Below are 24,310 nucleotides of genomic sequence, written 5' to 3'. Positions count from 1 at the left end.
TGGGTATTGTTTTCATGCTTGTGGGCTTCTCAGAAGCATGTGGTGGATTGCTGAGGGAAGCAGGATGCTGGACTAAATGGAGCTTCTGTATGATTGAATAGGACACTTGTGATAACCAAAGCCTGAACATGAGCTGTCCAAATCTAGAAAGTCATTACAGTGGGTAAGAATTTGAAATGTAACTTTAAAGAATTGCAACTTCGGAGGGATTCCAGTGGAAACCTGGAAAGACTTAGATGTTTCCCATGCTGTCTGTGCAAAAGTAATGCAAAGGTATAGGCGGCATTAAAAATATAAAATATAAAAGGACACGCCCAGCATCCAACACAAATGTACACTATATGATGTTGCACATGTGGTATTATTGGGAAGCTGATCTCAAATGTTGCAACATTTTCTTTTTTAAAGGAAATCTACCTTTTTCAATGTATTAACCAAGAGTCAAGCTGCAGCAGAGAACTTTCCTTTCTGCACTATTGATCCAAATGAGAGCAGAGTACCTGTACCAGATGAAAGATTTGATTTCCTTTGCCAGTACCACAAGCCTCCAAGGTTAGTACCACACATGTTATCAGTTGGTTGTTTCTACATAAAGAAATAAGCTTCCCAATAAGCAATATTTTCGCAAAATCCATTTCTAAGTATTTAAGTGTTTTCAAGTTGTGTTGTTTGGTTTTTAAAAAAAGGATTGCTTTTGAACAAGAATCTAGTTAGAGGACCTCATAGTTTGAAAATAGGAATTCTTCAGGCAACTTGAAATAATCTTGCAAGCAAGGCAACATGCCTGAACTTTCTTATTAGCCTGCTTGTTCATACATCTGAAAGCCATTGTGGCACATGAACATCTGAAAAGAGTGGGGAAAGGACTGTGTTTCCACCTACAAAATTCTCCTTACCTGGATATTATTCGTATTTACCACATACAACTGGCTGCTTAGATGTCTGCCTTTAAAGCAGATCACATAAAAAGCTTCACTATTGCCTATTTTCTTCATACCCTCATATCTAAGGCAGAGTGAACAGTGAACCAAGAAATTAAAACCACAAATTGTTCCTTTAGTTTTAAACACTAAAACTAAATTCTTTCCAACTTCTAATTGCATTTGCCCCTGATATTTGGAGCATCAATTCCCACTACTTTCCCACTGCTGTTATATGAGCTGATGGGCCTTCTGGGATCAAACAAACTTCTCTCCCATGGAACTAATTCTTGTAGAGTCCTCTGCTTGTGACCTATCTCCTTCTATCACCATTCTGTATAGTGTAGCATTATTTTCTGGGCTCTCTTTGGTGTTGACTGTAGAGAACTTAAGCCATTATTCTTAGGATGCTTTGCAGGGGGAAGTTCTTCTGCAGTTGGTGGGACTTGCTTCTGAGTAAACAGGCTTCACAATTGTATTGTTTAAAAAAGCTATGTTGAGCTCCTGGCTCTTTTAATCTGATAGTCTGTTAAATCATTTTTGTTAGTAAGAAGTTAGTTTGTTGTATATTCCAAGCTTTAATGGAGTTAAGGCATGCTAACGTGAATATGTCTGTAAAGATTTAGTAAATATCCTATTTTTCCAAAGGACGTTCTTTTAGTTGAAGATCATTAGTAAAGAACAAGAAATTCCAGTTTTTATAATCATACATAGATAACTTTTTTTGGTGTCTAAACATTTTGATGTGTTTTCAGTTTTTGTTTTGGTTGTGGGTAAGAATGCATTCCAAAGTTTATACAAGAATATACAGTATGTGAAGTATTGTCTGATGTCTCCTTTGTGAACTAAGACTCTTTAACATAAGTGTGGGAAATGTCAGGCCTGGGAGTCAAATTTGGCTCTTCAATACTCTCTATCTGGCTCTTGGGATGCCTCACTGGCTCTGCTGTGTGTCTTCCTTGAGTGCTTGTGCTGTGCTGTGTATTTGAATTGTGATAATGTGTTTTGCTTGTCTGCATGATGTGATGTGTTTGGAAATTGTCTGCATGGTATGATGTGTTTGGAAATTATTATTTTTTAAATTTTTTATTATTAAATTTTATTGAGTACAAAAAAGGAAAAATATACAAGTAACCAACTACAAAAAGATAAAGAAAAGTACATGTGTTTGGAAATTATTTGTTTTAGGTGTATGGCCCTAAAATATTAAACAAACAATAAAAAACCCAAATCTGATCTACTGTACAAAGACAGGAGTTCACCCCCCCTTTTTTTTGTGTCTCTGGTCCTGCCCACTGTTAAGGCATGATAGCTCAGTTGGTAGAGTATGAGACTCTTAAATCTCCGGGTTGTAGATTCGAGCCCCATATTGGGCAAAAGTTTCCTGCTTTGCAGGGTTGAACTACATGACCCTGGTGGTCCCCTTTCAGTTCTACAGTTCTATGATTCTGTGAGGCACTGTGGCTCCTGCCTGAAAAACATTCCCCACCCTAATACTTAAGTCATGAGCTAAAGTTTCTGACTTTAAATAACCATTTAGGTATTACCTTGAAGATTTCATGATCATGCTATTAAGCCCAGGAGCTTAACATACTCAAAATGCCCCTTTCTTCAGGAGGAATTTTCTATCCTTTTTTTAAGTTGTCCCACCCTAAAGGCAGACTAAATCATAACTATTTATGATTTAAGTTACTACTTAGCAAAATGGCATTAGAAATATAATTCAGATTTTTATTAACCTGTAAGTACTTGGGTTATTGCTATTGTGTTGCAAAACATGTTAGATATAGTGCATAGTTTAGCTATATGTCAGCAATATTAAATATTTATATGAACTACTTACCTTGTACTTTTCTTTAGGAAATGAATGTTTGCCAAATAGAAGTCTGATTAAAATCAATTCTATATATAAGTGCTGGTTTTAAGCTTTAAAGCAAGGGTTGCTAACCTGAGGCTATCCAGATCTTGTGGCCATGCTGACTGGGAGCTGTAGTCCAGTTACATCTGGAGGACCACAGGTTATGCACTCTTGTTTTAAAGCTTTAAATGGCGTGGAGCAAGGTTACCTGAAATAATTGGTTTTTCCTATATATACCTATTTGAAGCTTAACATCTTCCTCAGAAACCCTTGTCTAAGTGCCACCACCATCTAAGATGAGGCAGGTAACTACCAGGGAGAGACCTCTTTCGTAGTAGCCCAATTATGGAAAGTCTTCTCATACAGGTTTGCTTGATGGCACCTTTGTAGTCTTTTTGGAACTGGAGGAAGAGTTTAAAAAACACACACAACAACTTACGTATTATCTGATCATCTTAGATTTAAAATCTGTGTCTTAATTGTGCTTTTAGTTTAAAATCATTTTTAATGTATTATAAGTTTTTGTTTTGGAAGTTGTTTTGTAAGTTGGCCAGGCAACCTATGTTAGGGAGCGGCTATTTAAGTTCCATTAGAATAAGATTTATCCTTGCTGGTGGAAGGCAGTAGGAAGTTTCAAAGACTGGGAAGGCCTTTTTAGGGTGGCTGACATAAAAAGGATAATTCCAATATAATACAATCAAAGTTAAAAAATGATTAAAACATTTCAAAAACCAGCACACACCCATCTAAAACAAAATATCAAGCAAACTATTAGTTTGAAACTAGCAATAATATAAAACTCTAAAATGATTAGCACAAAGTAGCTCAGAATAAATAGGTTTTAAAAGCTTGTTTAATAGCCAGCATTGAAGGGGGTAAACATATGTACCTTGGGAGGGAGTTGTAATCTAGGAGTCGTAATCTTGGAGTCATGTACTCCCTATAAGTGGCTTTTTAAAAATAAAGGCCTTACCACCATCTCTTTAGGCCCAGTGGAAAATCTCCCTCTTCTTGAGAGGCATTGACCACTTCCATTATTTTAGTAGCTGCTAATAATAATAATAATCATCATCATTATTATTTATTTCTTATATCTTATTTGCCAGGAAGGCCAAGGGTTGAACATACCAGGAAGGACAAGGGTTGAACTAGTGGCCAGAATTGTGGCAACCTTTTGGAAAATATATATTTCTGAGCTTTGATAACAGTCATTTTTAGAATAGTGCCATAAAATTATCTATCATTAGAAATATAATTTAATGCATAATATAATGCAATAAACTGTTGAATTATCTTTATTCTAGTGAAAGTTATAGCCAAATGAAATAAGTTATACACAGAAAACCATGATAAAGGGTATCTCATAACTTCTCACCATTTCTCTTAGTACTTAGTGTGGAAACCTTTTGCTGCCATTACAGCCCTACAACGGCATCCCATTGAGTGAACCAAAGATTTTAGTTCATCAGGTGTTATAACGTGTAACCAAGATTGTATGATTGCTTCTATCAATTGTGCTCTATTCCTTGCTTGCTTCTGACTGACAGGTTTCTTTAATCGGCTCTACAGATTTTCTTTCGGATTCAGGTCAGGGCTACTACATTGCTTTCTAGGTGACTAGTCAATTCTTTTCACTCTGTTTGTCATTGGTCAATTTTTAGTTAAAGAAATCCACTTCATGTTACATAAGGCAGTTGTGCTTTCTTTTTCTGATTATTGGACTATAACTTTTAATAGAATAAAGATAATTTGACAGAGTTTGTTGCATTATACTCTGCATTAATTTCCCCCCCTAATGATACACATTTTTTTCTGTATTATTTTATAGTATTATTATAAAAAAAGATGGATGTTATGAGCCATCAGACCTTAGAAATGCAACTTTTTCTAAAGGTTTCCACAATTTTGGCCACTTGTGTGCAAGTGGTAGGCCTCAATTCTTAAAGAGTCCATAACTTCAGGATCTGCAAATTGAAAAGTCTGCAACAGCAATTATTGACGTTTCGAGGGGTGTATGTTTTCTTTATTACTAGTTTCAGTTGTTCACTTAAAACTGCATGTAGGTGTTCACGGTACAGGGTGGGTGGCTAATTTGTGGCCCTCCAGATTTTTCTGTACTCCAGTTTGGATCAGCCCCAGCCGGCATGGTCAGTAACCAGGGATGATGGAGGATATATAGGACTATATGATGTATAGGGAAGTTTTAAATGGTTGGTGTTTTTCTGTGGTTTTGTATGTGTTGTAAGCAGCCCAGAGTGGCTGGGGAAACCCAGCCAGTTGAGTGGGGTATAAATACTAAAATTGTTATTATTATTAGTCCATCAACAACGGGAGGGTCACATGTTCCCCAGCCCAGCATAGATTTTTCTGGGTGTGTGCTCTGAAGATACTTGCAGATATGTGGTAATATTGAACTATGTTTCTAATTACAAAAATCTTAAATTATCTTTCAGCAAAATTCCAGCCTTTCTGAATGTAGTGGATATTGCTGGCCTTGTGAAAGGAGCCCATGCTGGACAGGGACTAGGAAATGCCTTTTTGTCACACATTAGCGCCTGTGATGGAATCTTTCATCTACTGCGTATGTAAACTTACTTTTGAAAAATGTTTATATTATTTAAGGATGTGGCTTGCCTAAGAACTGGGGCCTCAAAAAACAAGCTACTTAAGCCATATTAAATGTGAATCTGCTACGATTAAGTCATGACAATATGATAACCTTGCTCCATCGTGGTATTCTGAGGAGAACACAGTAGAGGCTTCTGCTGAAGAAAGGGGTGGGTGAAACTCATTTTTGTGGCTGCTTTCCCCTTGAATCCACCCTCTCCCTAACCATTTCCTACACTATTCTATAGGGTCCCCAATCCACCCAAGCAGATTTTAGGGGCTCAGGAGGATATAGGTAGAAGGGAGTATCAGCAAAAATACCCACCCTCTAGCAGCTGAAATGTCTTGTTAGTGGAGTTTCAATGTTGGAAAATATGGACCCAATCTTGTGTTTCCCTTGTAATGAGTAGCTTTCCCAAATATACTTTGCATTTAGTACACCGTGAAGAATAATTTATTTCAGAGTTACTGAATTATATTTTTCATAACATTTCAAAATGCTGAGCAAGGTATTTATTAAGGTATAGGACTAGAGAATTATTATTTAAGCGTAAAGAATAAAATATTCATCCAGTCTAATTACTGTAGGGTAATTTGAAGTTCAAAAGTCAAATCCATTTAGAATAAGTAGCAGGGGCACCAACTTGGGCCCCAGATTATGGGTGCCCAGCGTGCGTGACGTGACGTCATGACACCATGCGCCCTGCGTCCTCAGGACCTATCACTGGAAGTCAGATCCCGAGGTCTCACAAGGCCTCGGACGTGACTTGTGAGTGCTCGGGCTGCCAGGGCCCCCTAGAGATGCTGCCACTGATAAGTTGTATGCATTGGACTTAAGTTATATTTAAGATAATTTCCCACTGCTATGGATTTGTGGTAGTGTTTTATTTTTTTCCATTTTGAGAAAGCAGTGACTGCCAGAACATTTCTACTGTAAATATATACAGATTAAATTTGGTTTTGGTTAGAGGAAGTTGCCATTCCCCATGAGTGGCAAAAACATATTGGTGAATCAAATTTCATTAGGATAATTGTGGTTTGAATGCAATGAGGATTAGTTCTACAGTAAGGTAAATCCGTAAATCAATCAGTATTGATATTGATTATTGGAATTTGGTCTGCTGAGTCAGTTAATATTAAATTACTGAATAGTGCTAGATTGAGTATTCAGCAAATGATATATCCCATGGGAATAAAAGTTGATATTGTTCTGCTACACAAAGTAAACTTAACACATACATAGCAAAAAATAATTTTCTTCAAGATCAATACACTGTAAAGCAATGGAAAGATAAAATTACTGTCAGGTCTACTCAGCTCTTGTAGTCCTACTTCAGACCTACTTTTAAACAGTTATCTGCTGTTCCAAGCAATGCTGAGGTGTAACTTCAGATATGAAATGGTGGTTACTTTATATATTATTTTCTCCATGGGAGCCAATGAGACAATATTGGTCTCTTATCCTTTACAGTGGTACCTCTGGTTACAAATGCTTCTGCTTACAAACGCTTCAGGTTATGAGCTGCGCTAACCCGGAAGTAGCTGCTCCTGGTTGCGAACTTTGCCCCAGGATGCGAACGGAAATCGCGCACTGGAGGCCCCATTAGCAAAAGTGCACCTCAGGATAAGAACGGTTTCAGCTTAAGAATGGACCTCCGGAACAAATTAAGTTCGTAACCAGAGGTACCACTGTATTGCATTCTGGTTCTTCCACAAAGTCAGAACGAAGCATATATATTCTTTAAACACAACTGAGGGCAACTTGTTTAGTTTGTAAAGGTTTTTATTTTTTATATAAACTGCTCAGATTCAAGATACATCCAGGAATATGTTTGCACTTCCAACTTAAAAAATATGTTTTGTAAGACTTGTTTGTTTTATATCCTGTAAGCTGAGTTTTTGTATAATGTGGTTGCTAGATGGTGACAGCTTACCTAGATGTCTTCTTTGTGGTTAACACACTGTTGTAACAAATCACAATTAGTTGAACGCTACGTATACATTTTTGCTTGAACTTTTGGCAAGTTTTCTTACTTAAAATGTATATCAGTAGTGCAATTTGCCAACACATGCTGTTGGAACTCAGAAATTATGCTTTCATGAATGTGTCACAGCAAAAATAAGCAATGTGCTCTGCATTAAAGGTGATTTGAAAATGCAAAGTGTTGTGAGAGAGATTGGTTGGTTTGACAGTCACTTCAGGAAAAAACTTCTACAATGACTAAAAGTTAGGGGTGTGCATTGGATTTTCAGTAATCCTGAAACTCAAGTGGGCCACTTCAGATGGATTTGGGGCTTATCCAAGCCAAAGAGGAATCTTTCTTAAGCTCTTTAAACTGAAGAGGGGAGCTCCAAAGCGTTTTTGAGATTTCTATGTTAAACTCTGCAGACACAGTGTCTGCAAAACCTGAAACTTTTCTCTCCCAAGCTTGTCATGCGAGGAAAACACTGTCAGGAAGCTCTTTTGTGTCCGACACATCTTGCTTCTTACCAGAGAAAACCAGGATTTAACCAGGTCTCTCCAATAACATTGCTTTAGGGTAGGGAAGTTGAAATAATGTAACATTTTTCTTGTCTGTTCTGTGGTCTTTTGCTAGTTCTGCCTAGTGGTTCTTGGTTGGAAAATGCCAAAATATTCAAGTCCTGCCTTTGTGTAGCATGTCCAAAAATCCTCTCATGTCAAGCCAGCTTGGCATTTAGTTTTTGTGACTTTGGATGGCAGTTCATCAGAACACAAACCCGAAGCTGTTCATTTTATGCATCAGAACTCCTTAGACCTTACACCCAGCCTTCTTAAAATTTGCAGGTTATTTTCCCAGGAACACATATTCATAAGCAAGTTGTTGCCTGCAGCAAAAAGGGCAGCAAATCCCTTTAAGTTCACCCACGCCAACAAAGTCAACTTTAAAAGTGCCTAGCACAAAAACTTCCATATACCAATTTGTAATTTGGCAAATTTCTTTTTTCCTCCAAAAGAAAAAAAAAATAGAAGAGCAAAAACAGATAAGAAAAAAGAAAAAACAAACAAAAAAATTAGAAATACATTAAAAATAGATACAATCAAAAAGAAAAAAGGATAAATCGAACCTTTACATATTTTTGTTTCTTTAGCTTATTTCCTTGACTTCCTCACACCTCCCCTCTTTGTATTCTAGTTCAGATATATATTTCAGCAAATCCTTCATCTCTATTTTCATCCTAATAGTTAATCCTGATATACTGTAATTTTTCATTCTCTCTTTGACCAATTATCCATCCATTTACTTTATTTAATCTTATTTCTTGTTAAAACTAATATATTTGTACTTATTCTCTTAAGATGTTTCCCCTAGGGTTATAAAAATTTCATTCCACGATTTTTCCATTTTTCATTACAAAAAAAGAAAAAGAAATCTCAGTATATACATTTTAAATTCCCAATTTTCTTCCACTGTCCCCCCTCCCCGGTCTCGGCCCCAACCAGCAGTTCCATCAACCTCCAGCAGTCCATCAACCTGGAGATCTTAAATCCGAGGCTCTTAACTCTTCTTCCTGTCCCGTCTGTCGATCTTCTTGATAATCTTTGATATTAAAAAACAGTTCTCTGGGGGCTCCAACCCAGCGATGGTCAAATTCCTTCTTAGCATATCTGCCAGATTTCCATAATTAAAGGTAGGGCCCCTAAAATATTCCAAGCCTTGCTTCACACTTCTTTCCAGTCCAAAGGCCCCAAGTACTCCAGTCTCCTCCTGGTTCAAATTCATAACCCCAAAGTCATTTGATCCCCACATAAGGTGATCTCTCGACCTTTTCCAGATCAAACCAGGCTCCCATCTCCAAAACCTGGCTTCTCTTAATTACATTCATATGAGGCCTCAACTTATAACCCTCCATTTGCCTCTGTAGGGTTAAGGCTCCCCCTTGCTTCACTTTCACAACAACTCTCTCCTTCTCTGGTTCTTCAATATGTTCCATTGAAAAGGATTCTTGTGCCGGATTCTTGTCAACTTCTTTACTGATCCCCACTTTTGTTCCCAAAGTATCAACGCTGGTAGCCATGACATTTATCTGTTCATGCAGCTTTCCCAGCAGATAAAATGTCCTATTCAATACAGAGGCTACTTCCTTCTCAACAAACATCCTTGAAGTGTTCAAGGTCAACGCTAGTTTCTCAGAGCCTTTATTATAGAAACCAGTTTCCCAGCTGCATTCTTGTAACAATGTCCCAAAGCTCCCTCTAGAGGGAAACAGTCTCCATTTATCAATCCTTCCAGCACAGTCCTAAAAGTAAGTTAGCAACAATTCCAATTACCTTCCTTCTTCTTAAGCGCAGAAGCGGACAATGGAAACAAAGTCTATCTTTTGTATCTTGACAGCTAGCTGTCAAATTTATCTATTCACCGTCGATGGGTTCCTCGCGGACCACTCCCGGGTTTAGAGACGTGGCGCTTCAATTCCTAAATTTTCACCATTTCCTACAGGGTTCCCCCTGCAGGTATTAGGTATTAGTAATATTTCAATCAGTGGAATTTTGATCCTTTACATTGGATTTTCTAAGACTTTAGTTAATAAATTCTTTGCTTCAGTCTATTTACAGAAAGGGGAGGTGGACTTCCTGTTTAGACCTTCCCCGTTTAATGCCGAATTAAATTATTTTAAAAGTCCAATTTCCCATTCTACTCACGGGTTGTTGTTTAAGATCCAATTGTCCACAAGAAAAAGTCAGCGCTCTCCGGCAACGGCTATGCGGCTTCACTCCGTAAAAATAGCGGTCAATTCAAAACACCACGCCGCTCGCCCCACGTCGCTTCGGATCCCCAAAAAAGGGGTTTCCCTGCGGGTGGGGGGCGCTCCTGGTGTCAGCCGAATCCCACGTTCCCAGGCCTCCTTCGCCTGGGATTTTTAAGGGGTCTCCGCCTTCGCCGCAGTGGCAAGACCCAAATTTCGCGGAGCGGGTTCCTCTGTGTCAGAGGAATTCCGCCATTGCCGATGGCGCTAACCCGGAAGTCCGTAATTTGGCAAATTTCTTACTTAGGGACATCTCTGTCATGTATGCTATTTTATACAAGTTGCTAGAAGAATAGGGGAGCGTAAATGAATCCTTTAAAAAATCACTCCCCAACTGTAAAGGCTAGCCTTTCAGGAAAGCCACTGCAATTTTCCTTCTGAAATTTGGCAGGACTCAACCTCTCAGAAGGGACTAACAATCCTGCAAATTTAATCCAGTTCTGCTCTCCCCGCTCCCCCAAATCATAGACAGTTCCTTTAAAAAATAAATTCTAAAGGTGACCATCCACCAAACCTCTGGACCTATTTGTCTGTAATTTTGCAGACTTTATTTAGTCAAGTGGGGCAACTTCGCATGAAAATTTCATCCAGTTCTGTCGAAAGGGACTTGGATGTAGCATCTGCAGCATCTTCCTTTTTTTCAAACTCTGTATTCCCCAGGCACATTGTATTTTTATGTTCTCAAAGTAGAAATCATCCCTGCTGATAGATATTGCTGGAAGCTGCTTGCAGCAGAGGAGAGACGTATGATGATATCACTTAGCCACACTCCATTGCACCACCATTTTAGTGAACAAAGCAAGAGCCACATCTCATCCCCTCAGCATGTGTGGCTTTCCTTTGCCAATTATAGTAGTACTGTTTGTGCAGCTCTATTTACGCTGTGACACTTTAGCACATCTCTGAAAACTTGTAACTTTAGGTGTCACATGCATTTTGAGATGAGTTTAAAATCTCAGAAGTGTCAACATATAATGCTTCGTTCAGGTAGGATATATTTTTATTCATTAATGCAGAGGTGTCTAATCTCTGGCCTGAGGCCTCTGAAACATATTTATCTTCCCTCCACCCCAAGAAAAAGAGGGCACAGTACTGGGGGCATGAAGAGAGGTAAATTTGGGTTCTGTGGGGTGCCCACATCTACGTTTAGCCATACTTACCCCTAGAAGGCTGGCCAAGAGTGAGCGCTATCTTAATGACTCTCGATTTAAGGACTGTAAATCTTCCACTATACATACCTAGACACTGTTCTGAAACTGTCATTATTAGTTAAAATCTTCTATCTCCTTTCTAACTTCTGAAGGCTTAGACTTGGCTAATACCTTGCCTTCAAACAGGTTTTGATTGATACAGACCAATACCTATGCAGCAGATTACATAGATAACAATGGCAGGGACTGAAATGGATGCAGGGGGAATGCTCTTACAAGCACTGGAACCTTTCAGTTTCGCCTCATGCCGTCCATAAAGCTGCTCCTGAAGCTTCTAGAATGAGATTTAATGTGGTATAATGGAATTTCTGGAAATGAAAATGAGCAACTCCTCCCCTCCTCTGTGTGTGGGTAAATAGTAGTGGCTGGTTCGGCAGCACGGGCAGGGCAAGCATTGCTCACCTGGCTTCCCATTGCTTGCAGGAGTGTCATATTTGCTCTGCTTTTGCTTCCACACTGCATTAAAGTACTTCCTGCGCCCCTCCTTTTCTCGCTCTTGGTAACTAGCAGCAGAGAGGAGGGGGTTTGTTGCGGTTGTTTCTGTTTGTTCACATCACTTTTAAGTTTAGCACGATGTCTCTGCATGGCCCATGTGTCTTAAATATTTGTGCCCAAGGAATGTTGCAGTGTAACACGTGATTTAGTTTTGCATCTTATATGGTTCTGTTTGTTTGCGGGGGGGAATGCTTGACTTGAAAGATTGTGCCACTAGGGGTATTTTGAGTCTACTATTGCAACAGGCTTGTTTTTGGCGAGTCATAGGTGAAGGCTAAGGGTGGCCTGTTTTAATACTTTCTTGCTTGTCACGGTCTGAGTAACTTCACAAAATGTGAACTTGTATACTGCTGTATGATTTTAAATTGTGTACTGTGTTTTTAAAGTGGTTAAAACTGCTAGAATGTGTGACCTACAACATATGGCCGTCGTACGTGCTTCATTGTTTCAGAGTTGCAGATTCTAGAGATTCTGAGGACAGATATGTACATGGTCCAGGCTTCCTCAAACTCGGCCCTCCAGATGCTTTGAGACTACAATCCCCATCATCCCTGACCACTTGGTCCTGCTAGCTAGGGATCATGGGAGTTGTAGACCAAAAACATCTGGAGGACTGAGTTTGAGGACCCTGACATAGTCTGTGTTACAGAATTCCTTACCTTTCCCTTCCGCTTCCTGTCTGAATTTTCATCACAGTTGCCATTCTAACAGTTTGTGCAAACAGCCTAGTGGGCACCCTGTGGATTTTGGCTAAAAAACAGATGAAGACATAAAGAGGACCAAACAACTTGGAGGGAAGTGTTTTGGCGTGGGAGTGGTATCCTGAGCATGTAATTTCTCACAATTCAAAATAGGAGTTTATGTCTCATTTTGTGTTTGGTTTTCAGCAACTTGAGATTAAAATCTTGTTCCTATATGATGGTTTCTCCTTTCGTCAGCACTTTGGTGCTTAGATGTGGTAGTGATGTGGGTTTTCAGGAAGAAATTGAATTTATTCTTCCCCTTCCCCTGTATAACCTTCTTATGCAAATCAGTAGTTTGCACCAGAATATTTTCAGTTTGCATTGGGAAAAAATTATGACAAACAATGTAGTAGTAGTAGTAGTAGTAGTAGTAGTAGTAATAATATAATAATAATAATAATTTATTATTTATACCCCACTCATCTGGCTGGGCTTCCCCAGCCACTCTGGGCGGCTTCCCCAAAAATATTAAAATACTATAATACATCAAACATTAAGAACTTCCCTAAACAGGGCTGCCTTCAAATGTCTTCTAAAAGTCTGGTAGTTGTTGTTCTCTTTGACATCTGGTGGGACGGCATTCCACAGGGAAGGTGCCACTACCGAGAAGGCCCTCTGCCTGGTTCCCTGTAACTTGGCTTCTCACAGTGAGGGAACTGCCAGAAGGCCCTCAGTGCTGGACCTCAGTGTCCGGGTAGAACGATGGGGGTGGAGATGCTCCCACCCATACACCACAAGTATATGATCTGAAGTATTTGAAAGGAGGGGAGGGGGAGGAATTAAAGCACATCTGATGTGCCTTTATGTATAATTTTTAATTTGAATATTTGTAAGAAAGCAAAGACAATAGCATGTTCTTAACTTACATTGTTTAAAAGTGAGAGTGGGAATCCAAAGGTACACACTAATACATTTCAACAACCCAAAGAACTGTTCATGATATGCTGACTTACATATTTGCTAGGCATAATCACTTGAAAAACATTAATACAGCTTTGAAACTGTTGTGCTTGCCCAGTACTGTAGTTACAGCTGACATCTATTAATTGTTACCAATGAACTTAGGGAATTGAATGTTTTCAGTGGAAAAAGAAGGCATGGGAAAATTTTCTGCTGTACATTCTTGAAAGTAACTTAAAATATTGCAGTTCTTGGTGAAGAGAAGACTTCATGCAGCTACATTCTTGTTTTACTTTAAAATGCAAGTGAGATTTATTTTAGAAACTTATATTCTGCTACTTTCAAAAAAACTTGGAAGTGGCATTTAACAATAAAATATGCATACAGTTTGCACTTCAGTCATAAATCTTGTCAAACTGTGTGTATGGCACTATATTCTTGGTGTGAATTTGATGATATCACCCTGTTCTAGCCTAGCGTAGCCTAGCTTTTGGACCAAGATTGTTCTAAGCACCTCTGATCTTTTTACACAGCAGATAAATCATAAAAAGCCCATATATCTGAAGGACAACCATCTCTGGCAATATAGTAGTGACAAGTGGCATACTATTTATAGACAGCATTTGCTAAGTTTCCCAGCAGGGACTTATATATCTGACATTGTAGTCCAGAAACAAGAGAGCTGCCTGCTAAGCAACAATGACAGTTTTTCTTACTATTCCAAATAGTATATCAAGATAATATACTGTACCAAGATGGTTGAAGAGTAATGTGTTGCCTTGCAAAGCTTACTATACTTTTTGTGGCTTCTTTTGGAGTGAGTTTTAACTTCTTAATCCAAGCTCCTTGAAACTGAAACGATAGTGTGTAATTAAAACAACAATCTGGTGAAACAGACCCAAGAAAGACCAGGTGGAAGCTCATCATTCTGTTTCTTATCCACCAAGGATCCAAAATTTTTGGATAAAGGGTAGCATATAAATTTAATAAAAACAAAACATTAAAAATGCCCTGTTCTGTCAGGGTCGTGTGCATCCCACCCTGTAATAATTGAAAGTACAGGGGGCAACCATTTTGCTCGAGGTTTCCGTTCCTGGCCTCCACACACATTGGTGGAGGAAGCCAACCTCATGGTTCCATCTCCTGGGTCCAAAAGGACTTGCATGTCAGCGGCCGCGCGTCAATTGAACATGCACATAAAGGTCACCCCACCTGTACTGTAAGGGAAGTACTAATTCTTCAAGAGTCCACATTCTCCAAAAGTCCCACTGAATCATAGTCTGGCTTTGCACAAAATGTGAACCGGGTCATTCTCTGCTTGCATTTCTTTTGCCAAAGTTTGTGTTCCTTTTTGTTCTCATTTGGACCAGATTTTCATTTTCTGAAGGAAGCCTTCGTGCCTTAGCTTCTGACATTCAACTTGTTAACCATGCTAGAAGTTTCATGACCTTGGTAGTGAGTATTCTGATCTGTGGTATATGTTCTAGCTGAGCTTCTATTATTGTGGATTTTAATTATCATCCTAAGCATTCTGGGGAGATTTGACCCTCTTGACTTTCCTTTCAACTTCCCTTTTACCAATCCCCTCATTTTAAATAAATTTTCTCTTTTGAAGTGAAATCTGACTGTACTAGGCTTTGTGAGCAATTACTCACTTATATGTTAAATTTGAAAGCGCTATGGTCACTGTTTCTAAACTGCCCACAGCGCTTTTATATTGCACCAGGCCCTGGGCACCACTTAAGTCCAGGGTTGCCTCCCCTTTGGATCAACTCCATGACCAACTGTTCTTGAGCACAGTCATATAGGGTATCTAGAAATTTTATCTTAGTTGTGACTGGAGCAAGCATTTATCCATTTTTTTGTTTGGGCAGTTGAAGTCATCCATTACTACAACGTTTCCTCCTTTGATGCTTTTTTGAATTCATTATCTCAAGACCACTCTAGGCATCTTGGTCATGGGGATGGTAATACACCCTCTTTCCTAAGCTACTCTTGGGACTTAGTGTGCCACTCGCATCTATTCTGTGGTGAAATCTACCCCTTTTGGGATTTTCAGCTCCTTGAACACTATGTCCTCTTTGATGGTGCAGAGTAGCATTGTCTCCAGCATGCCATTCCCTGCCCTTCCTATAGACTTTGTACCCAGAGATAATTGTGCCCCACTGATTCTCTCCTGGTTTTATTATAATGCCTAGGAGAATACCTTCTACTAAAGTGCTCACTCACATTGAATAGTCATGATACCATATGATTTATTTACTTTATTGCACTAGATTTTAGCTTCATACATTTTATATTTCAGCATTAGGTAGCTAATACTTGCATATTCCAGCTCTAAGCTTGATTTTAAATGTCAGTGCTATTGTATTGGTTTCATTTAAATAATTTTGCTTTACTTTGTAAGTCTATCAAACTAACATGTTGAGTGTTTGGCTGTTGGAGACTTTATAGGTGATCTAATAAATCATTTTGTAAAAATGTTGCTCTGAATGGGTTAAAACAGTTCTTTTCAGTGTTTCTTTTTACAAGCCACCTGTTGCCTTCGATGCATAAGTGTATAAATTTGAACAAAGTGCTCATCACTTGTCAGCCATCAGTGGCAGCATAAAAATTACTTGTGGTGCTTGCTTTGCAAGAAGTTCTTTTGTGTTTGTGACACCAGCTTTGTTTTATACAATTAAAGTATTACACGCTAGAATAATCTAAATTGCAGCCACTAAACGGTGATGTAGTTCTTTTTTTTCATAGAGCTGAATTTGTTTACTGATTGTATGCAGCTATTGACTACTGCTTTAACATGACAGGTCCCTTGGAGAAGTGCTTTTCCCCCTGCTAGTACGGAAAGCTTTTCATGCTCATTAAAAAGTTCATTTATTTATGATTAGTCTTTTATTCCCTATATTTTTTTAAAATAGCAAACTAAGAGCATTTTTAAGTGATTTTGAGATCTATAATAAAATGAAGTAATTTATACTTCAAGGGGGATTGTATAATGTTTCACAACATGGTTAGCAGTTATAGTGTATAACATTAGAACTGTGCTAGTCCCTTAAGTGCAATTGGGCTCATGTACCAGGTGCAGCTCTATGCTAAGTGACTCTGTCTGCTGTACCTCCAAACTTTGCAATTCTCTCTCTCTCTCTCTATATGTGTGTGTGTGTGTGTGTGTGTGTGTATACCTATTTATATTGAAAATACTCCCATCCAAAACATGTAAAGAAAAACATTGTCTACAGCTTGGCTCTTGGAATCAAATGCATTTGCAACAACAAAGATAAATATCAAAAAAGGATCATTGGACTTAAAGAGCACCTTCTACATATCCACATATAATTGATTGCAACATCCACTGGGCTTCCATTGTGTCTAGAGAAAACCTCCTCCATCAAAATGAGGTGTCAGTAAACAAAGAATGTTTCCCATTTGTGGTAGCTTTCCATATATCTTCCATTGTCTGGCAATCAGAGAAAGATACCCCTGGTTAGCAAATTCTGAATGTCATGCTAACGCTGTCAACAAGCCTCCTGTTAACAGCATTTTGCCAGCCTCCAACTAAATATATGCAGACTATCAGTGAGAGCTTTATTGAAGCCACTTAACAACATTCCTGGATCTCATCTTTGTAACTCTAAATTCTGTATCACCTGTTTGCATCTCATGGAAACAGCTACTTTCAAAAGCACCAGGACAGGTGGGACATACTACATCAAGCAGAATATCACTTGCAGGTTCTGCAGTATAATCTCTATTGAGTGCAAAAAAAAAAAAAGGAAGTCATATCCAGTACATAGGTAAAACTACAACTGACCTATGCACATGTGTTAGAAACCACAAATCTGCAATTTTGACAAAAAGTTGAGCAATCAGTTGTTAAAACATTTCAGTTCTGAGAAACACAGACTGTCAGGCATATCAATAACTGCTATAAAGGTGCTAACAGATTCAACAATTTTGGTTAAGAGGGAGAACGTCAGACTGGGGCCATGTGGTGCCAATGTGTCCAGTGTGTACATGCAGGAAGATAATACTAGTATCACTTAGCATCAGCAAGTGAAGCCCTTTTGAGCATTCCATCTTCATCACAGCAGCTGATGAAGGTGGAAGCCAAAATGTTTTGCCACATAATTTTTAAAAATACATACAGCTTGGAAGAATCTTTTATGACTTGCCAGAATAATCTGAAATTGAACTAGTTTCTCCAGAGAACATTTCTTTAGAAAGCAGAAATAGAGAGGAAAACCCAAGATCAGGATTCAAAAATCCCCATTGTTCTAGGTACATTTTGTGACAGGGAATTTCATTAGCGCGAGCAGTTTCTGAGCTCTGGGCACAGTACTGCGCCTAAGATATCAGATTAAAACTGCAGAGTGGAAGGAAGGGAGGACCTTTTTCTGCCTCCCGACTTCCAGCTACTCTCTGAAGACTGGAGAAGATACCCTCTTAAGAATATTAAGGGGGTGGGGAGGGAAGGACTAGACCATGTGAAAAATGAACACAATATTTTAGCTGCAGTTCATTCATTTTTAGTTTTGAATTCTTGTTATAAAAAAGTGCGCCTAGACAGTCTGTTGTTGCGCCCATAACCTAGGTTTAAGGTGCCATTTAGCTCCTAGCTTTCATATCTCAGTTTCTAACACTGCCCAAGAGTGTCTCAAGTGAAAACATTCAACAATGGAGAAGGAATGTAGCTCAGTGGTAGACATCTGCCTTGCATATCAAGGTCTGAGGCTTCATCCTCACCATCTCCAAGTACAGCTGGGAGACACCCCTATCTGAAACCTTGGAGATCTGCTACCAGTTAGTGTAGACCGTACTGAGCTCAATGGACCAATGGTCTAACTCAGCATAAGGTGGATTCCTATGTTCCTATGTCCCCAAGCATGAAATCAAATGATCAGAATCTTCTACAAGTTTGTTCTGGTATCTTTTTAATGAGATACAGTCAAATAAGAAGCTAAGAACAATTTTTGTGTGTGGGGAAAGTGGAGAATCTAGACCAGTTTTCCCCAATTTGATGCCCTCCAGAAGTTTTGGAGTACAGCTCCCATCATCCCTGATCATTGGCAGTGCTGACTGGAGCTGATGGAAGTTGAAGTCCACAGCATTTGGATGACACCAAGTTGAGGAAGGCTGACCTTGGCTAAAAGCAAGCCTCCAGCAGGCCTAAACAGTTGCCCTATACTAGCATAAGATTTTGAGGCTTTATATGTGAGTCCTGAGAATCATTGCAGGTTGCAGAAGGTGCTTGTGTGAGTAAGTATTTGTGTATTTCGGAATCCAAAGTTCTACAAAACAAGGTTGGTTCTGTCCTCCCCCAATGTGGGGAATATGACATGTATCACTTCAACTGCTAACATATGTCCATCTTGCAGGCCAATCTTCTGTGTGGGGGATTCTGTAGCATGCTTGGAAGTTACCAACTTATTGAGTTGTTTCTGGATTTGCTTTATGGCATAGGCATATCCAGCAGGTTTCTTGGTCGTGGAAGTTGGAAAGGGAAACCAGCGCCCTCTTGCATTGATGTTTTTCATCTGCCCATAATTTGCTGGAGATGATCAGTAATAATGGTCAGCAACAGTGTGTAGGAAGAGAATTGCCAAGATGCTACAAAACTCCAAACAGCAGAAATTGAATCTTCCAGTGATGGTTAGCATAACTGGTGACGATGGTCAGGAGCAGTGTAGGGCAGTGCCATTAGTCCCACATAATCAAAGGCAATAGTTGAAGCTGGAAAGTGGAAGACATTGCATACTAAATCTGGTTCTAAAACTGCTGTTTAGTAAATTAACCCATTAAGCCGCCCAGGAGCTACTAAGGTGGCGCTGGCTGCCAGAAAGGCGGTGGGAGTGGAAGACTACATTTTACCTTTGTATTTTAAAACTACAATAGCTTTGAGTGTTAATGGAACAGAATTGCTATCTTCAAGCAAATTATTGTTGATTTTTAGAGAAACCTTTTAAAGTATTGCTGTTAGGCTTCTTTAAGGCTATTGTTACAAACTGAAAGTACAGTGTAAGTACATTTAGTAAGGTAAAGGTACACCTTCAAACTGAATTGACCTGACAACCCCCACAGTGATTTTGTTCACTAAAGCGCTACAGGATTTCAGTGATTAGACCCTAAAAGGAGCATGCAAACAAGGTTACTACCTGTTTTGATTGTTTTCTAAATGACAACCTGAAACTAGTTGGAAGCTTTAAGCATATGTGAGTACAATTTCCTATAGTTTCTCCCTATTTTTGCGGGGTGCTTAGTTTGATGTTACAGTGGTAAAAGTGTCATCTACTGTACTTGTAGAAGTAAAACCGGCGGATGCTGGCAAATGTGGTGGAAGAAGAAAAAGTTTGTATAAATATATAGAACTGCTAGCTTTAGTGTACATTTGTGTGGGGCAGCAATGTATGTCTCAGAATTATGAGAACAATGAATTATGAGAACAATTGCAAGTTCTTTAATTTTGCAATTGAGATTGAAGATACGTCTGTAGAGAGTGGCTTTGAGATTTTTTAAAACTAAGACCTTAAAATATTTTATTTAAGAAAGTAGCTTCCAAAAAGTAAGCAATAATGGAAAACGTAAACAACTTTGTTACATACATTGTATTGGCCTCCTTGTTTTGTTTTGTTTGTTCAAATATTCTTCACCACTGCCAAATAAGGAGAATCTGATTTTCCTATTAAAAAAACACGTGCAGTCATCAATATTTTTAGAGAAATTATTTTGAAATTTCCATGTATTAACTTTTCTGCTACTTTACATGGAGTGAAATGGAGCATGTATATAAGAGTAAGGCTGCTGGTAGCAAAGAGGCTGGTGATGTTTTACCCCAGAAATTATACCCTAGCAGCACATTGTCTGGTTCTTCCATAGTTTCTTATGCAATAGGCAGTTCAAAGATCAACAGTACATTCCTAACTATGTCTACTCAGAAGTAAGTCCTACTGAATTAATTGGAGCTTACTCCCAGGTAAGGGGATTTAGGGTTGTAGCCCAAGTCTCAATTCCCTAACAGGTAGATTTTTCATAAGCGAAATTCTGTCCATTTGTAAATTGAAAATATCCATATATTTTATAACATCATTGGCCCTCTGCTAAGTGAAGGTTTTTATACTATTAATTAACTAGTGAATATTGTTTTCATTATTTTTCCATTACTGTATGTTTTGAAATAATTGTAATAGCTTTCTGGATTGTTGAGGCTGTCTTAGCACATCAGTGAGATTTAGGTGGTTGCAGAAGAGGTAAACAAAAAAATGGTACCTTCTCCTGGGTTTCCTAATAGGTGACTATTAGGTAATAGTTACGGGTGACTAATAGCTAAGAGTTACAGACTGCCTGCAATATTGGAGTGCCCCTGTAAAGTTGTGGCCTATTGAACACAGTTCTGTTTGTGCTCTTGACCTTTTGGTTCATCCTATTCTGCTTGATGGGACGCGGGTGGCGCTGTGGGTTAAACCACAGAGCCTAGGACTTGCCGATCAGAAGGTTGGTGGTTCGAATCCCCGCGACGGGGTGAGCTCCCGTTGCTGGGTCCCTGCTTCTGCCAACCTAGCAGTTCAAAAGCACGTCAAAGTGCAAGTAGATAAATAGGTACCACTCCGGCCGGAAGGTAAACGGCATTTCCGTGTGCTTCTCTGGTTCACCAGAAGTGGCTTAGTCATGCTAGCCACATGACCCGGAAGCTGTACGCCGGCTCCCTCAGCCAATAAAACAAGATGAGTGCCGCAACCCCAGAGTCAGTCACGACTGGACCTAATGGTCAGGGGTCCCTTTACCTTTACCTTTATTCTGCTTCATATTTTAAGCAAAAATGGATTTCTATATACAGTATAAAACAAAAGGGAATAAGGTGTGCTGACTGTGTTCATACATCATGTTAAACCATAGTTAATGTTTAACTATTGTTAAATATGAATGGGAAGTGTATTGGTGCATGCTTCTCAAAAGTCATTGCTTCATTTCTTCTCTGCTCCTAGCCATGCCAGGAGCAACAAACCACATCACATATGTCATCTGAGCCTGGGCTTATGGTTTTAAACTCCAAAACATATCAAGAGCAGTAAGGAAAGAATGAACACTGCTTATAATTTCCACAATTGTGCCCATGATACAAAAGTATTTGTATGTCACAGTAACTACATGTGGTTTTACAGGGAATTTCCACACCAAGGATCTATAATAGGCTACCTCTGGAACTTCATATGAAAATTCTATATGAAAAATCAGATCATTTTTGCCATATATAACACAGCCTGGCTCACATAGAAAATACAGCATCAAAGTGAGTCTAGGGCCTGGTTCAGACTGTCATTCCAGGCTTCATAAATATGGCTTATTTTCCTGGTTCATTAACTGACAAGCATTAAGCCAGAGTTGCTCATTATGGAAATAACTGTGAACTCGGGCTTAGTGCCATCTTAGATCTTGGTTCAGAAGCTGGTGCACAGTGAAAAGAGAGATGGGGAGTTGCAAGAGAGCCATGCTTGGCCTAGGTGGTCACACCCAACTTCACAAACCGTGGCATGACTCATGTGGTTAAACTACTTTAGCTTCCCTTTAGACTTATTAAATCTGAGTAAGATAAACAAACTGTGGCTTATGAAGCATTGAATGGTTGTTTGAACCAGCCCAAGTCTGTTTGTAGTGCAGATTAATATGGGTTGTAGACACAGATGCAGATCAAATGCATATTAGTCCAAACATAAGCTAATAATTAGAAACAGACCAATTTCATTTTATTGCCAGTTACTGGTTAAACCTCTTTTTGGTCTTATTCAGTCTGGGTAATTAAATTTTATAGTTTATTGTTGTATTTGTTTAAAAAAATATTAGGACTTGAATCTCTCTAAATTTGTCCTTGGTATATTTTACTAAGATTTAAACATTTAAAAATTTAAAACTATTTTTTTATTAAGCAGTAAATGCAGATTTCTCAATAATTAAGCAAAATCTGGTGAAGTTTATTGTGTAGATTTTATTAATGTTGGACTAAAATGTTAACAATGTGCCACCTACCACATTTAATGCTTTAGTAATTAATGGCTGCAGTACTTAAGAGAAAAAAATGTTGCTTTTCAGAAGCAAACCAATATGAGGAATGCCTTAGGAACATTATTAATGCTTTAGTTTACAAACTTTACTGGCACATATTCAAACTCCTTCAGAATTTTATTGATCATTTCAATTCTTTTTAAGTGCTTTAAGCCAAATCTAGTATATAGAAATTTTCATTTATTTGCTTCTATGCATTTGTTTTTAAAGAAAAGTATGAATACTGCCTTTTTACTGTTTGTAAGAAACATTTACAGAAGCAGGCTTAGAGTGCAGAGATGCATGTCAGTATTCAGAATTCATATTTCCCTTGAACAGATGATTGTGATAAAAATGGTGCATGGTGTGTTTTCATTGCCTGTTGAAAGACTTGCATGCAGTTAAAATAAGCATTTTGATGGTGGTTGAATTAAGAGTTTTTTTGTCAGTCTCTTCTCATCATGGATGATTAGACTAAAATGTCTGCTTGTCTTGACTTGAGATCACCACAGCTTCAGATAACATGCTTTGTGATTGAAGGTCGAAATATTTTGAATTCTAATAGGCTGCCAGATGAATTGCTTGAAATAGACTGTAAAATTTCAAGGCTTCCTTTTCCATCTGCTGTGAAAAGAACCATTGGGAATGGTCGAGCTTGATGATCATAGAATTACTGGATGGTGATTCTAAAACCCTCAAAGGGAAGTTGCTATGGCGATCTAGTTCCAAACTGTGAAATGATTCACCTTTGAAAGGCTTCAGGGTCTGAGAAGCTGAACACATCATTGTTCAGGTGGTCATTGGTTAGGAAATTGCTGGTGCCTGTGTAATCAGCACTCCTGTGGTAGTTAACGATCTAAAAAGGTTTGTTCTGAATGATGTGGGACAACAGCAATATGCATGAGATGGCTTCTCAATGTTAGTTTGTTAGTCTGGTGCTTGTAAAAATATAGTCAACTAAATGGGGGAGAACAGAATTGCTTTATCTGGAAGCCTTTTTAAAGACAGAAATTTGCTCCATGATGGATGTGGCATGTAAAGTGGATAGAAGTGGAAATACGGTCTTCTAGCATCCATCTGGACAAAAATCTTTTTTAAATGAATGAAGGGAATATGGTGTGTGCATTGGGTGGGGTATTCATAATCACATTTAAAAAAAAATTGTAATACTACTAAAATGTGATTTTATTGTAACTCAGGATCTACCGTAATTTTCGCTCCAAAACACGCACTTTTTTGCTCCTAGAAAGTAAGGGAAAATGCCTGTGCGTGTTATGGAGCGAATGCACGGATCGGAGCCATGGCTGCCATCAGTCAAGCAAAGCGGGAGCCGCTTACACACTCTACGAGGCTCTCGTTTTGCTTGCTTTAAAGCGACCTGGAGCCGGGGAGGAGGGAGGGAAGGAGAGTCATGGCAGCAAAGCCGGCAGCAGCCGCTTACACGGGAGGAGGGACGGAGCTAGCAAAAGTCCGTGCGCTCTCTAAACAGAGCAGTGAGGCTGCAGAGGGATGGCAGGAAAGATAAAATTTAAGCAACCAGCAGCAAAATAAAACCAACCTCGAGCTCTGAGCCAGCGCAGTGAAAACCAGGAAGTAAAAAAAAAGGCTGGGGAGGGCATGAGGGAGAGGGGGAAACTTCGCAAATCCCGCCCCCCCGCGTCTCAGCTGATCCGCGGGGACGGAGCAGCTTATTTTCAGGCAGGATAGATTTGAGCATTGTCTGGGTCCTAGTGCCCCTACCGCTTTTTTGTGCTCCATTCTATTGCTGCTGGTGGC

General features: G+C 39.0%; 1 protein-coding gene across 10 annotated transcripts in view; it reads left to right on the top strand.

Moving 5' to 3' along the window:
• OLA1 (Obg like ATPase 1) overlaps positions 1-24,310 on the top strand; it is a 97,836-nt gene that overhangs the window by 6,552 nt on the left and 66,974 nt on the right. For 6 of the 10 annotated variants that reach the window (XM_083571337.1, XM_083571334.1, XM_083571335.1 and 3 more), the window contains 2 exons: positions 409-552; positions 5,232-5,359. In XM_083571337.1, the coding sequence (XP_083427463.1) occupies positions 409-552; positions 5,232-5,359 (272 nt within the window). Of the gene's footprint in view, positions 1-408; positions 553-5,231; positions 5,360-23,379; positions 23,399-24,310 lie in introns of those variants that run through there. The other 4 variants (XM_083571338.1, XM_083571339.1, XM_083571340.1 and 1 more) reach the window with 3 other exon arrangements.

The sequence above is a fragment of the Podarcis filfolensis genome (genome assembly GCF_964270895.1).
Source record: "Podarcis filfolensis genome assembly, chromosome: 1".
NCBI classification, from domain to species: Eukaryota; Metazoa; Chordata; class Lepidosauria; order Squamata; family Lacertidae; genus Podarcis; species Podarcis filfolensis.
The sequence above is the reverse complement of the archived record's forward strand: the minus strand, read 5'-3'. Positions and strand labels throughout refer to the sequence as shown.